Source organism: Oncorhynchus keta, chromosome 15, assembly GCF_023373465.1.
Source record: "Oncorhynchus keta strain PuntledgeMale-10-30-2019 chromosome 15, Oket_V2, whole genome shotgun sequence".
Taxonomy (NCBI): Eukaryota; Metazoa; Chordata; class Actinopteri; order Salmoniformes; family Salmonidae; genus Oncorhynchus; species Oncorhynchus keta.
The window spans coordinates 33,529,261-33,544,495 of record NC_068435.1 but is presented as its reverse complement, the minus strand read 5'-3'; the positions used below and the strand labels follow the sequence as shown (position 1 = coordinate 33,544,495).

The 15,235-nt window shown below is 44.2% G+C and overlaps 1 protein-coding gene across 36 annotated transcripts in view; it reads right to left on the bottom strand.

Moving 5' to 3' along the window:
* Nucleotides 1-15,235, bottom strand: part of obscnb (obscurin, cytoskeletal calmodulin and titin-interacting RhoGEF b) — a 105,852-nt gene that overhangs the window by 50,857 nt on the left and 39,760 nt on the right. For 25 of the 36 annotated variants that reach the window (XM_052463876.1, XM_052463878.1, XM_052463877.1 and 22 more), the window contains 15 exons: nucleotides 13,471-13,632; nucleotides 13,175-13,279; nucleotides 12,065-12,331; nucleotides 11,551-11,820; nucleotides 11,104-11,370; nucleotides 10,736-11,002; nucleotides 10,352-10,618; nucleotides 9,972-10,241; nucleotides 9,480-9,749; nucleotides 9,032-9,298; nucleotides 3,782-4,048; nucleotides 3,362-3,628; nucleotides 2,553-2,819; nucleotides 1,461-1,727; nucleotides 653-919 (listed from right to left, as the gene is read on the bottom strand). In XM_052463876.1, coding sequence (XP_052319836.1) covers nucleotides 653-919; nucleotides 1,461-1,727; nucleotides 2,553-2,819; nucleotides 3,362-3,628; nucleotides 3,782-4,048; nucleotides 9,032-9,298; nucleotides 9,480-9,749; nucleotides 9,972-10,241; nucleotides 10,352-10,618; nucleotides 10,736-11,002; nucleotides 11,104-11,370; nucleotides 11,551-11,820; nucleotides 12,065-12,331; nucleotides 13,175-13,279; nucleotides 13,471-13,632 — 3,747 coding nt within the window. The remainder of the gene's footprint in view (nucleotides 1-652; nucleotides 920-1,460; nucleotides 1,728-2,552; nucleotides 2,820-3,361; nucleotides 3,629-3,781; nucleotides 4,049-9,031; nucleotides 9,299-9,479; nucleotides 9,750-9,971; nucleotides 10,242-10,351; nucleotides 10,619-10,735; nucleotides 11,003-11,103; nucleotides 11,371-11,550; nucleotides 11,821-12,064; nucleotides 12,332-13,174; nucleotides 13,280-13,470; nucleotides 13,633-15,235) is intronic. The other 11 variants (XM_052463892.1, XM_052463901.1, XM_052463905.1 and 8 more) reach the window with 8 other exon arrangements.

Below are 15,235 nucleotides of genomic sequence, written 5' to 3'. Positions count from 1 at the left end.
AGCGGGGTCTAAGTCCCGAGCCGCCACCGAGGCTAGATGCCCAACCGGACGCTCCCCCATGGAGTCAGGTTTTGCGGCCGGAGTCCGCACCTTTGGGGGGGTACTGTCACGCCCTGACCTTAGAGAGACTTTTTATTTCTCTCTTTGGTTAGGGCGGGGTGTGATTTGGGTGGGCATTCTAGTTTTTCTATTTCTTTGATGGTCGGGTATGGTTCTCAATCAGAGGCAGCTGTCTATCGTTGACTCTGATTGGGGATCATACTTAGGCAGCCCTTTGTCCCACCTTTGATTGTGGGATCTTGTTCTTGCATAGTTACAGTCTAGCCCTGCAGAACTTTACGTTCGGTTTTGTATTTTGAAGTTTTGTCGGAGTTCAGTATTAAATATTATGAACACTTTCCACGCTGCGTTTTGGTCTCATTCATCTAACGATGGACGTAGCTGACATAACATTTCCTAAAACATGCCAAAGTCAACCAATAAATGAACATCATAATCAACAATTGCTGGACATCCATACGTATAAAAAAATTGAAAAAAACATTCCATTTGAAACATTGCATATACTAGTAACAGGGCATCGCAGGGATGAAAGCACAACAGGTTTGCATATACAGTATGATAAATAGTTAATAACATATCTTCGTCCTACCCTTAATCTTGAGACTGGCTGTAGTCTTCTGGTCTCCACACACACAGCTGTAGTCTCCACTGTCCTCTGGTACTACTTTGCTGATCAGGAGTTCACTCACAGATTCTTTCTGCTTCAGCTGGTACTTTTCTCCAGACTTCAGCACCTGTGTTCCCTTCCTCCATTCCACAGGGACTCCAGGTTTAGAGAGCTCACAGTGCAGGGTAACACTGCCCCCCTCCTCAGCCTCCTGGCTCCCTAGCTTTTGTTTGAATGTAACAGGTTGGGCTGGGGATTCAAAATAAACCATATAAAATACATTGAAAAACAATATGCCTAACCAATGATACGAGGCAATCAGACATGAGTGCATCCTCTAAAACCATGAGAATGGAACAGTTTAAAGAGCAGGTACTTGAATAATGAATCGAAACACAGAAACAGAGACAGAATGATCACTAACAAAGACTAACAACATGATCAGCACAATGAAGACACACAAGACTACAAAGACACAAAGATCAACTGAACGGAGACAGATAACACGCAGAGACAGTTAAAGAATAATGGCTGGGAATACTTCTAAGCTTAAGCACAGGGTTTTCAGAACATGCAGAACTTGCTGCTGACACTGAATCATAAAACATACAAAATGAAACAAAGCCATGATGACAACTACTCAACACAATCAAAGCCGTTATACCAAACCAACTTGAAAATAATCTACTGATTCACACTTGAAACTTGATAATGGCAGTGAGAAAGACAGTACAGAACAACTTCAGCTGAACATACAGTAGCTATTCAATGACACCAATCTGCCTCCTACCCTTAATCTCGAGGCTGGCTGTAGTCTTCTGGTCTCCACACACACAGCTGTAGTCTCCACTGTCCTCTGGTACTACTTTGCTGATCAGGAGTTCACTCACAGATTCTTTCTGCTTCATCTGGTACTTTTCTCCAGACTTTAGCACCTGTGTTCCCTTCATCCATTCCACAGGGACTCCAGGTTTAGAGAGCTCACAGTGCAGGGTAACATTGCCCCCCTCCTCAGCCTCCTGGCTCTCCAGTTTGTGTTTGAAGGTCACAAGTTGGGCTGTGGAACCGAACCATTAGGTAGTTAGTTTTGAATTAAACTATTTAAAAAACCAACAACTAAAATCACCGTAGCATAGTCAATGGAACACCCACAAAGGAGCAAGGGACAAAGCAACACAAATACAAACCTATTATAGAAACAACCAATCTGTAACACCACGACTCAAACCAATATAGACAAAACACACAGACAACACTGAAACAGACTACCCACAGACACAAAGATACAACCCAGAAATACAAACAAAAAGAGAGACATGGTCACGCCCTGACCTTAGAGAGCCTTTTTATTTCTATATTTGGTTAGGTCGGTGTGTGATTTGGGTGGGCATTCTAGTTTTTATATTTCTTTGTTGGTCGGGTATGGTTCCCAATCAGAGGCAGCTGTCTATCGTTGTCTCTGATTGGGGATCATACTTAGGCAGCCCTTTTTCCCACCTTTGATTGTGGCATCTTTTTTATGCATAGTTAATGTCTAGCCCTGCAGAACTTTACGTTCGGTTTTGTATTTTGTTGTTTTGTCGGAGTTCAGTATTAAAAATTATGAACAATTTCAACGCTGCGCTTTGGGCTCATTCATCTAACGACGGACATAACCGACATAACATTTCCTAAAACATGCCAAAGTCAACCAATAAATGAACATCATAATCAACAATTACTGGACACCCATACGTAAAAAACAAAAACATTCTGCTTGACAATACACTGAACTTCCATTTGAAACATTGCATATACTAGTAACAGGGCATCGCAGGGATGAAAGCACAACAGGTTTGCATATACAGTATGATAAATAGTTAATAATATGTCTTCCTCCTACCCTTAATCTTGAGACTGGCTGTAGTCTTCTGGTCTCCACACACACAGCTGTAGTCTCCACTGTCCTCTGGTACTACTTTGCTGATCAGGAGTTCACTCACAGATTCTTTCTGCTTCAGCTGGTACTTTTCTCCAGACTTTAGCACCTGTGTTCCCTTCCTCCATTCCACAGGGACACCAGGTTTAGAGAGCTCACAGTGCAGGGTAACATTGCCCCCCTCCTCAGCCTCCTGGCTCCCTAGCTTTTGTTTGAATGTAACAGGTTGGGCTGGGGATTCAAAATAAACCATATAAAATACATTGAAAAACAATATGCCTAACCAATGATACGAGGCAATCAGACATGAGTGCATCCTCTAAAACCATGAGAATGGAACAGTTTAAAAAGCAGGTACTTGAATAATCAACCCGAAACACAGAAACAGAGACAGAATGATCACTAACAAATATGAACAACATGATCAGCACAATGAAGACACACAAGACTTCAAAGACACAAAGATCAACTGAACAGAGACAGATAACACACAGAGACAGTTAAAGAATAATGGCTGGGAATACTTCTAAGCTTAAGCACAGGGTTTTCAGAACATGCAGAACTTGCTGCTGACACTGAATCATAAAACATACAAAATTAAACAAAGCCATGATGACAACTACTCAACACAATCAAAGCCGTTATACCAAACCAACTTGAAAATAATCTACTGAATCACACTTGAAACTTGATAATGGCAGTGAGAAAGACAGTATAGAACAACTTCAGCTGAACATACAGTAGCTATTCAATGACACCAATCTGCCTCCTACCCTTAATCTTGAGGCTGGCTGTAGTCTTCTGGTCTCCACACACACAGCTGTAGTCTCCACTGTCCTCTGGTAGTGCTTTGCTGATCAGGAGTTCACTCACAGATTCTTTCTGCTTCAGCTGGTACTTTTCTCCAGACTTCAGCACCTGTGTTCCCTTCCTCCATTCCACAGGGACTCCAGGTTTAGAGAGCTCACAGTGCAGGGTAACACTGCCCCCCTCCTCAGCCTCCTGGCTCTCCAGCTTGTGTTTGAAGGTCACAGGTAACGCTGACAAACCATTGGATTAAATATGCAATTATACTGAATTTACGATAATAATTCTACCAACACATAACATTACATATATCATTTTTGACTTACTGAGCCCCTGTAAACACTAACTTCCCAATATTCCCATTGACCAAGACTATGTATCCATACCATTGACGTTTATAGTCGCTGTGGTCCTCTGGTCTCCACACTCACAGGAGTACTCCCCACTGTCCTCAACATTCAGATGCTTTATCTGAAGCTCGCAGGAGGCATCTTTTTGTTTCATCTCATATTTGTCTCCAGCTTTGAGATGCTCAGTGCCTTTCTTCCACTGAACCTTGGCCCCAGGTTTGGATAACACAGAGCAGAGAGTGACACTCTCCCCTTCCTTGGCCTGCTGGTTCTTCAGCTTTTGTTCAAAGCTGGCAGGCAAGGCTAGAAAAAGACAAACACACCCTGATTCATTAACAAGTAGGCAAAACATTCTCTTTAAAATCCTCAGTTGTGATGGAAGTGGAACAGAAGCAATATGGAGGAGAACAATGGGTAATGGATGATGATAGTGATCCAGATTCGTTCATGCTGTCCTTCGGAACCTAAATATGATTCCAATGATTGGGTTGGTCAATGAAACAGACGACTTGTTAAACGAAGGTGGTAATCAAACCAGTACATGCAATAAACATGTCCTTCACAGCTGAACACAACCCCAAAACAAAATGAAATCCTTCCAAAGTACACAAAGGATCAGCAGCATACAGAGACAGGAATTTTTGGAGCTTTTGTCAGAACTTATGCAACATACCTTTGCATTGAGGCACCAATCTACACATGAACAATATTCAGAACAGTTTTCAGATAGGAATCATTTCTTAGTTGATAACCCTGCAGTATTTCCCAGGACACAATAGAAGCATACTCATTACCTTGGATATAAAACCGAGCCTACATGCTAACACAGCAGAGTGACTTCAAATCAAATTTGATCTGCCCCGAATACAACAGGTGTAGTAGACCTTCCCGTGAAATGCTTACTTACAAGCCCTTAACCAACAATGCAGTTCAAGAAATAGAGTTAAGAAAATATTTATTAAATAAATGAAACTAAAAAATTCAATAAAAAGTAACACAATAAAATAACAATAACGAGACTATATACAGGAGGTACCGAGTCAATGTGCAGGGGTACAGGTTAGTTGAGGTAATTTGTACATGTAGGTAGGGGTCAAGTGAAAATAAGATAACAAACAGCGAGTAGCAGCAGTGTAAAAACAAGGGGGGGCATTTGATTTATTGTACTGCGGTCTTATGGCTTGGGGGTAAAAGGTGTTAAGGAGCCTTTTGGACCTAGACGTGGCGCTCCGGTACCGCTTGCAGTGCGGCAGCAGAGAGAACAGTCTATGACTTTGGTGACTGGAGTCTTTGACAATTTTATGGGCCTTCCTCTGACACCGCCTAACTGAAAAGATTTGGCCCCCAGATCCTCAAAAAGTTCTCCAGCTGTACCATCGAAAGAATCCTGACCAGTTGCATCACCACCTCCCCCTGAGGGGGAAAAGGCATGGTCGTGCCCTCTTCACAATTTTCCTGTTGTGTTTGGACCATTATAGTTTGTTGGTGATGAGGACACCAAGGAACTTAAAACTCTCGACCCGCTCCACCACAGCCATGTCGATGTGAATGGGAGCCTGTTCGGCCATCCTTATCCTGTAGTCCAAGATCATCTCTGTTTTTTTCTTAGCACCACACTGCCAGGTCTCTGACCTTCTCCATATGAAGGTGATCAGGCCTACCACCGTTGTGTTGTCAGGAAACTTAATGATGGTTTGGAGTTTTGCTTGGCCACTCAGTCGTGTGAGACCCGGGAGTACAGGAGGGGACTAAGCACGCACCCCTGAGGGGCCCCCTTGTTGAGGATCAGTGTGGCAGATGTGTTGCTGTCTACCCTTACCACCTGGGGTGGCCCGTCAGGAAGTCCAGGATCCAGTTGCAGAGGGAGGTGTTTAGTCCCAGGGCCCTTAGCTTAGTGATGAGCTTTGAGGGTACTATGGTGTTGAATGCTGAGCTGTAGCCAATTAACAGCATTCTCACGTAGGTGTTCCTTTTGTCCAGGTGGGAAAGGGCAGTGTGGAGTGCGATTGAGATTGAGTCATCTGTGGACCTGTTGAGGCGGTATGCGAATTGGAGTGAGTCTAGGGTTTCGGGATGATGGTGTTGATTTGAGCCATGACCAGCCTTTCAAAGCCCTTCATGGCCACCGACATGAGTGCTACGGGCGGTAGTCATTTAGGCAGTTTACCTTCACTTTCTTGGGCAGAGGGACTATGGTGGTCTGCTTGAAACACGTAGGTATTACAGACTCGGTCAGGAAGAGTTTGAAAATGTCAGTGAAGGCACTTGCCAATTGGTCCGCACATGCTCTGAGTACACATCCTGGTAATCCGTCTGGCCCCGCGACCTTGTGAATGTTGACCTGTTTAAAGGTCTTGCTCACATCAGCTATGGAGAGTGTGATCACACAGTTGTCTGAAACAGCTGGTGCCCTCATGCATGCTTCAGTGTTGCTTGCCTTCGAAGCGAGAATAAAAGGCATTTAGCCCATCTGGTAGGCTTGCGTCACTGGGCAGCTTTGTAGTCTGTAATAGCTTGCAAGCCCTGCTACATCCGACAAGCGTCCGAGCCGGTGTAGTATGATTCATTCTTTGTCCAATTTTGACACTTTGCCTGTTTGATGGTTCATCTGAGGGCATAGCGGGATTTCTTATAAGCATCCGGATTAATCGTTGAAAGCGGCAGCTCTAGCATTTAGCTCGGTAGGGATGTTGCCTGTAATCCATGGCTTCTGGTTGGGATATGTACATATGGTCACTGTGGGGACGAAGTCATCGATGCACTTACACGGAACCCAAACTGGCTGCGCGCGTGCGCCATCGTGTGCATAAATGTATTTTGTCCCCCCACACCAAACGCAATCACGACACGCAGGTTAAAATATCAAAACAAACTCGGAACCAATTATATTAATTTGGGGACAGGTCGAAAAGCATTAAACATTTATGACAATTTATCTAGCTAGCTTGCACTTGCTAGCTAATTTGTCCTATTTAGCTAGCTTGCTGTTGCTAGCTAATTTGTCCTGGGATATAAACAATGAGTTGTTATTTTACCTGAAATGCACAAGGTCCTCTACTCCACCAATTAATCCACACATAAAATGGTCAACCGAATCCTTTCTAGTCATCTCTCATCCTTCCAGGCTTTTTCATCTCTTGACTTTATATTGTGATTGGCAACTTTCATAAATTAGGTGCATTACCGCCACTGACCTCGTTCGTCTTCAGTCACTCACGTGGGTATAACCATTGAGGAGATGGCACGTGGGTACCTGCTTCTATAAACCGATGAGTAGATGGGAGAGGCAGAACTTGCAGCGCAATCTGCGTCAGAAATAGAACTGACTTATATTTTAGCCCTTGGCAACGCAGACACTCGTTGGCACGCGCGAGCATTGTGGGTGCAATAATTGAATAATATAGATTCCTAAATATATTTTGCAAAGCTTGTGCATGCGAGGCGAGCGGTGTAGTCGGCCTGTTATTGATGAAGCCGGTGACTGAGGTGGTATACGCCTCAATGCCATTGGATGAATCCCGGGACATATTCCAGTCCGTGCTAGAAAAACAGTCCTGTAGCGTAGCATCCACACCATCTGACCATTTCCGTATTGAGTGAGTCACTGGTCCTTCCTGCTTTAGTTTTTGCTTGTAAGCAGGAATCAGGAGGATAGAATGGTCAGATTTGTCAAATAGAGGGTGAGGGAGAGCTTTGTATGCGCTTCTATGTGAGTTTTTTTCCCTCTGGTTGCACGTGACATGCTGGTAGAAATGAGGTAAAACAGATTTAAGTTAGCCTGCATTAAAGTCCCCGGCCACTAGAAGCGCCGCATCTGGATGAGCATTTTCTTGTTTGCTTAGGGCCTTATACAGCTCGTTGAGTGCGGTCTTAGTACCAGCATCGGTTTGTGGTGGTAAATAGACGGCTACAAAAAATACAGATGAAATCTGGTGAGCTAATAAACTGAACATCTAAGAATCTAAGAATCAGAGATGCCGCTGTACATTAAGTATGCACCCTTCAATAATCTAATCTTTCTCTCTTTACTCTGAGGATGATAGACCCAAAGATGAGAGAATGATGAACAAAGATCCTTATGGAATGGTTGACTGAGATCTGATGGTATGAATGGTGCCACAGGCATCGAGGGCACCAGCCGTGGTCACTTGTGATATTGCATAAATTGTGCATTTGACAATGCACACTGCAACGACAAGTCTAGATGAACGTTAAAAGTCACGCAAGTATCATTTAAATTTCAGAGAAACTAAAGAAGAGGGAAAATGAAGTGATGCACTTCCATCTCTGGTATCTACTACAGCTATAGATCTGCTAGATAGGATGGGGTGGGGCAGGATTGTTATGAGAGTGCCCAGCCCCCTCTAGCCTCCATATAATTCGAACCATGGCCCCGGCCATGGGAGTTACCTTTGACCATTAGCGAAGCATACTCTCTCTTATCCCCAATCACCACATTGACGGTGCCTGAGTCCATAGGTGTCAGCTCGCTCACGGTGAGAGAGTAGAAACCCCCCTCAGATACCTGGATCTCATTGAGGGGGGTGGGCTGCAGAGGGATTTGGTCTAGATACCACTGCGCCAGATAGGGCAGGTCCCCCTTGAAACACTCAACGTCCTGGGGTGGCTCCACTATGAACACGGTCTGACCTGGATAAAACAGATCTTAGACCATGACGGAAAGCAGAGACAAGGGCGCATGCTGTTCTGAGCATAATGTGTGTCCTGTCCACCAACCAGAATGGGATTAGACAGTGGGAAGGAATGATCTCCCAAATGTTAAAACATTCAGCATATAATAAGGCAAAACAAAGGGGCATGAATAATGCTCAGTCAATGAGGTTGCATCGTATGAATGTTGTCTGTTCAAGAAGACAAGCAGGAGAGTCAATCTTACTAGATGTTAAAATGTCAGCTCCAAGATACCAAAAACAAACTATTGCTCATATAACCCCTAGTATTATTCAAGTACCGATCAATAAAAGTTGACAGAGACAACCTAATCGCTCACAAAACATTTTTGCGGAAGCATCTAAATGCTCAACATTAATTCAAAGCTCTCTGCCCTGCTATGCACTGCAGTCAACATGTCAGCAAATCTATCATTTTCAGTGTCTGTAACTACTACATTAAAAAAAGTTATTAACATACAGTATGAGTGTGCAAAACCATACAGCAATTTCAGTCGAAGGTAATATCAATTCACTATAAACTGTTTGGTGATCTCATAGTAATTGTAAGCACGATAAAGAAAAGATCTACACTGTACAGAGACCAAGGTCTTACCTTTGACTGTCACCTTCGCCATCATCGTGGCAGTGCCCACGTCACAGGTGTAAGTGCCGCTGTCTTTCTCCTCCAGCTGCTTGATAGTGAGGGTGAGGACGGTCTCCTTCTGACTCATCTCATAGCGTCCCCCGGCCTTCAGCTCCACGCCCTCCTTGGACCAGGTGGCCTTGGAGGCAGGCTGGGCCGTCTCACACTGCAGGGTCACTGAGCCCTCCTCCTCCACCTCGCTGTCCTTCAGCTCCTTAGTAAACTTGTGGACTGGCTCTGAGGAAAGGTACATTCAGGTAGGAGCCCAGAGGAGAGGAAACTTTTTTTTTGTTATTTAACATTAAAAAGCAGTCACAGTTTAAAAGTGGTAGCTCCTGGTCAATGATACATGAATATCCAGTAATCAACAACCGTTAAACGATTGAAGGTGTCTGTGAAGGGAACTGGCCAGACTTACCTTTGATCTCCAGCTTGGCCTTGGTAGTGGCCCCTCCGATGACCTCACAGCTATATTCCCCAGAGTCCTGAACAGTGACACTGTGGACGGTCAACTTCATGACCCTCTCCTCTTTACTGATCTCATACTTCTCACTCTTCCTGATGTCCTTCCCATCTTTGGCCCACTGGACGGTGGCCCTGGTCTGTGTGACCTCACAGATGAACACAGCATCCTCCCCTGAGACTACACTAATGCTCTGCAGCTCCTGTGATACAGATTGAGCTTTGCCTGGAACAAGTCACAATTATGTGTTTTAATTCTGAGGGTGGCTCAATTTCCTTTCAATCACATGCAACAAACAAACTCAGAAATGTGATATGTTTTCTCTCAATGGTCTACATACCCATCTTTGCGATAACCTCAGGGATCAGTTGATCAAAGTCTCAAAACCATGAACGCTAAAACCCATGCAGATTGATGTTAGAACCTCAACTGGTAAAGATGTCTGACCTTCAACAGCTAAGGTAGTCTTGGAGTTCAGGTTCTTGATGTTGAAGACCACCTCACCAGCATCGGCTGGCGTCACATCCTTGATAACCATCATGTACTTGCGACCTGTACTGGAGACCTGGATGCGTCCTCCATTAGCCACGGTCTGGCCATTCAAGGTCCAGGAACACTCGTCAGTGCTTTCCCGTGACAGAATACACTGAAAGCTACATGTCTCTCCCTCCATCGCCTCCACGGACTTCAACTGCTTGGTGATACCTATGCTCAGGTCTACATAAAGGGAGGAGAGGAGTTTTTCTTTCAAAGACATGATGACACAATTGCTGCCTCAGCACACTATACTAATTTGTTTGCAAGTTATGCAGCTTTGTCATACACACCTCTCACAGTGACCTTTGACTTGGAAAGCTCAGTACCCAGGTCGCAGCTGTACTCCCCTGCGTCTTCCTTGGTAACATCCTTGATGATCAGACCCAGGGACTTGCCTGTGTGCAGGACCTCATACTTAGAGTCAGTGGTCAGGAGCGTACCATCTTTCCTCCAGGCGGGGGAGACCCTGGGCTTGGAGGCCTCACACGCCAGGGTGATCATACCTTTCACCTCTCCCACCACGTCATCCAGAGACTTGAGGAACACTGCACGCTTCTCTGGAGGAATGCAAATGGAGATCACAACCACCAGTTAAAGATGTTTAACATATTCTTTAGTCCCACTTCTACACTACAGTATTTTCACTTGGACCAAATTAGCTCATGAGTCTTTACCTTCGACTTTTAGGGTCACACCCTCCTTGATTTCCCTGACCTTGAAGATGATGGTGCCCCCATCCTCAGGGGCCAGATTCTTGAGTGTGAGCGTGTGCACTTTGCCCACGTGTGTGATGGTGTTGACCTCGTTGGAGAAGAGTGCTTTTTCATTGAGTAGCCATTGCACCTCCTCATCAGTGTAGTTGATCTCACAAATGAACACTGCATCACTGTCCTCATCCACCTCTGTGTCCACCAGGTGTTTGGTGATCTCCACTTTCCGAACTGCAATAACCCACAGCACACATCTCATTTGAACCATCAACGCTCAGCAAAGCAATCAGCATTGAAGTCAAATCAACACCAACATCTGATACAAAACGTACCCTCTACAGTGAGAGTGGCTTTGGTCTCGGCAGCAGCCGACTGACAGCGGTACTCCCCGGTGTCTTCCCCAGTCAGCTTCTGGATGGTCAGCTGAGCCCTCACAGCGTCCTGTTTCAGGCTGTACTTGTCTGAAGCATCCAGGAGGGTTTGCCCTTTGAACCAGCTCACCTCTTTGGGTGTGGCGGAGAACTTGCAGCTCAGAGTGGCTGAGCCCTTCTCCTTGACTTTCACATCTTTCATGGGCTCTACCACCTCAAGAGGACGCTCTGTAGTTGAGAGAATAAGAAGAACAAACAGCTCTGATCATAGGCAAGTCATATAGCATGCTCCTAACCCACTTTAATCTGGTTATGAGAACGTCATTTCAACCAGCTATACCCACTGAGAACATGGTAGTCTGACATAACCATTTGGTTCCACGCTCTGTGTATGAAGAAGCCTCTGACCTTTGACAGTAAGCTGGGCCACAGACTTGCTCTTGCCAGCCATGAACTGGACAGGTCCTGTCATGGAGGCCTTGGTCTTCTTAAAGGTGAGGCGGTGCATGGAGCCCTCCTTCTCCATCTCGACGTCAGCGCTCTCCTGCACGGCCACACCATTCAGGGTCCACTTGGGGGGCTTGACTGAGTCGATGTTGATCTCCACCTCGAAGAAGGCGGCAAAGGGCTCGGTCACTTCCACGGCACTTAGCTCCCGTACGACGCTGATGGCCTGCTCTAGAGGGACCACAGACACAGAGTGTTTAGGTCATACTTGAGGTAAAATCACTCTTAATTGCACTCTTTAGGGATCTGTTAAGAGTGCTATTTCCATTCACTCATTGACTGGTAGTCCTGTGTCCTGAAGTATTGATATGTGCTAAAAGAGATTCGAAAGTATATTTTGATGAAGCCACATTACACTTCATAGAAAATTCTTACATGTTTACAATAGACACGGTCCTGGATTTTCTCCTGTTACCTTCCACAAGAAGTTTACAGGATGTCTTGTCGTCGATGGCGTCACAGGTGTAAGTATCCTCATCATCCGAGCCCACGTCGTTTATGGTGAGTTTGCGGTATATACCCTCGCTGCTGATCTCGTGCTTCTTGCTGGGCTTGATCTCCTTCTTGTTCTTGTACCACTTGACCTTGGCGCTGGCCCGGGACACTTGGCATTCCAAGAACCCACGGTGTGTATACAAGGCTAACTTATCCCTGAGCTTCTTCACAAACTGGACAGGGAGCTCTACAGTAACAATAACAACCGTATCAATACAAGGAAGCGATACTTAGCAGTACCAAAGAAACATATCAAAACACTACCACACATCAAAGCTGTAAGTAGCACTAAACTAAGACAGGGAACAGAAAGTACTCAACAGGGGTCAGTACGCCAAAGAAAACAACTCCACATCTCCCTGTGCAATTCACATCCACAGGCTGTCCCAAGGAACAGTGATTTATCGTGTGCCTTCTTCCATCAACTCCAACATCCTGAGGGGCTCAGATAGCCACTGCATGGCCTTCTCATTCCTGGCCTGGTACAGAGGGATCGCCATGAACAACACGAGAGACAGTTCCCGAGGGTAGACGGGTCACGCTAGGATCTAGGTTCTGTGGTTCAGGTTCCCCAGAGGATGTATAGCAGCCATGCGTCAAAGAAAGACAACACCATGGATTCCCAGAGAAACCACTATGAATCGTTAAGGATGTAGCACTCTGGCCGGGGATACAAAACACCAATATTCCAGTCTAAAAGAGGCCAATGCAGTATCATCCCCACAGACGTTTGGCTGCTGAACCAAAATAAACCTCAGGGAAATAACTCTGAAGACACAGAGGACAGGCTGACTGGCTGAGCAATTGACTAACTGGACCAGTTGACATAATATTTTTCAGGTTTGAGTTATGGATCGGGAACTGCATTGACCATTGGCATGTTTAATGAGTGCTTGTGAATTCGTTGAATTTGTTACATACCGTATATTGTGATGTGCTGACCTGAATATGTTATTATATCCTATGGTGCTTCACATATCATGCCATAAATACCATGCTATAGGGAAAGCATGCTGGAAATAGACTTTACCTTTCACTGTCAGTTTGGCTGTTGAAGAGGCCTTTTCAGCTGTGAATTTAATCTCAGCAATGTCTTCTGGGGTCACCGACTTAAACAGCAGCACATAGATTTGACCTTTAATTGAAAGAAGGCAACTTATAACAACAGTACTGAATGTTAAAACACTGAAATAGTACATTTGTCCTGATTGATCAATGATAATAATTCAAAAACGGTGTATTACTAAAACGTATGAGTGTTTATCACAAATATGGACATCTAAACATGTATTTGGAAAGTATGGCAAATGTGTGTGTTCTCCTCACCCTCTTGTCTCATCTTGATGTTGTCACCGACTTTGAGTTTGGTGTCGCCTTTGAACCACTGGCAGTCCACTTCATCGTGAGAGATCTCACAGAAGAACGAAGCGCTCTCCTTCTCCATCACCTCCACGTCCTCAAGCCTCTTCACTATTCGAATGTCTCGGGCTGTGGAGCGAGAAGCACAAGAGACAATAAAAAGAGACATTAGAAAGTCTTCAACATACCTAATGCTGAATGGAATATGGCCGTTCTTTTACATAGATTTTTAGCTATGTATAGTGGGGTCTGAAATGATTCACGCCCTTGATAAAGATGAGCAAAAATGACTGTATAAAATAAATAATTGAAATACTGTGCTATATTGGAGCCTGAAAAAAAATGGGAAAGTTATGTTATTTTATACTAATAGAATTGCTCAGACAAAGAGATTTTGTTTAACAAGTAATATATATTTTTAGCAAAAAGTTAGAGGTCAAAATTCTTGACACGTGTTCTCAATACCTCACCTTGCAAGGATAACAGCACTGAGCCTTTTTATGAGTTGAAGAACACATAGGATTTGTATTTATTAGGGATCCCCATTAGCTGCTGCCGAGGCAGCAGCTACTCTTCCTGGGGTCCAAACACATTAATGCACTTATCACACATAAAACAAAAGATGAAATAGTACATCATATAACATTATTTCACCACTACATATCTACAATACAAAATGTAATACCACCATATACCAATATTACAATATACTGTACGTGTGTGTAGAGTGAGTGTGCTAGCGTGTGTGTGCGTATGCGTGTGTCTGTACCTGTGTGTGTGTCTCTTCACAGTCTCCGCTGTTGCAGAAGGCATATTTTTTATCTGTTTTTTTTTTATCTGATTCTACTGCTTGCATCAGTTACCTGATGTGAAATAGAGTTCCATGTTGTCATTGCGTTATGTAGGAATGTGCACCTCCCATAGTCTGTTCTGGACTTGAGGATTGTGACGAGACCTTTGGTGACATGTCTTGTGGGGTATGCATGGGTGTCCGAGCTGCGTGTTAGTAGTTTAAACAGACAGCTCGGTGCATTCAGCTTGTCAACACTTCTTACAAAAACAAGTAGTGATGAAGTCAATCTCTCCTCCACTTTTGAGCCATGAGAGATTGACATGCATATTATTCAATGTTAGATCTCTGTGTACATCTCAGGTCCAGCAGTGCTGCCCTGTTCTGAGCCAATTGTAATTTTCCGAGGTCCCTCTGTGGCAGGTGCCAAGTGCGACAAAATTATGGCCTGTAGGACCTGCCTTGTTGATAGTGTTGTTAAGAAGGCAGAGCAGTGCTTTATTATGGACAGACTTCTCCCTATCTAAGTGTTGGAGGAAATTATGGTTGAAATTATTAATTATGTATACATTTAAATTAAAACCATCTATTTTAATACTATTATGTTATGGTATGAAATGTATGGGTTCTTGGTTAAACTAGGACCGAAAATGTAGGTAAAACAAATTAATTGTCTGTACCTTGCGGGTTTAAGGGAGAGGGATGGCATATATCTTCTCAGACAGATAAGAATGTTTGTTTGATGTTCCATTAGTGGAGAAAAGTATATATTTTAGACAGATTGGAATGTTTGTTTTATGAGGGGAGTAGAAGACAATTTCCAGACCTGAAGACACTGCGCTATTGTGGATCGGAGAGGGTGTGAGAAACTGATGACGTCATTTCATGTTCTCTCCTCATAATGTAATGATCTTTGTATTTTTGGTCAGTACTCAATTGAAT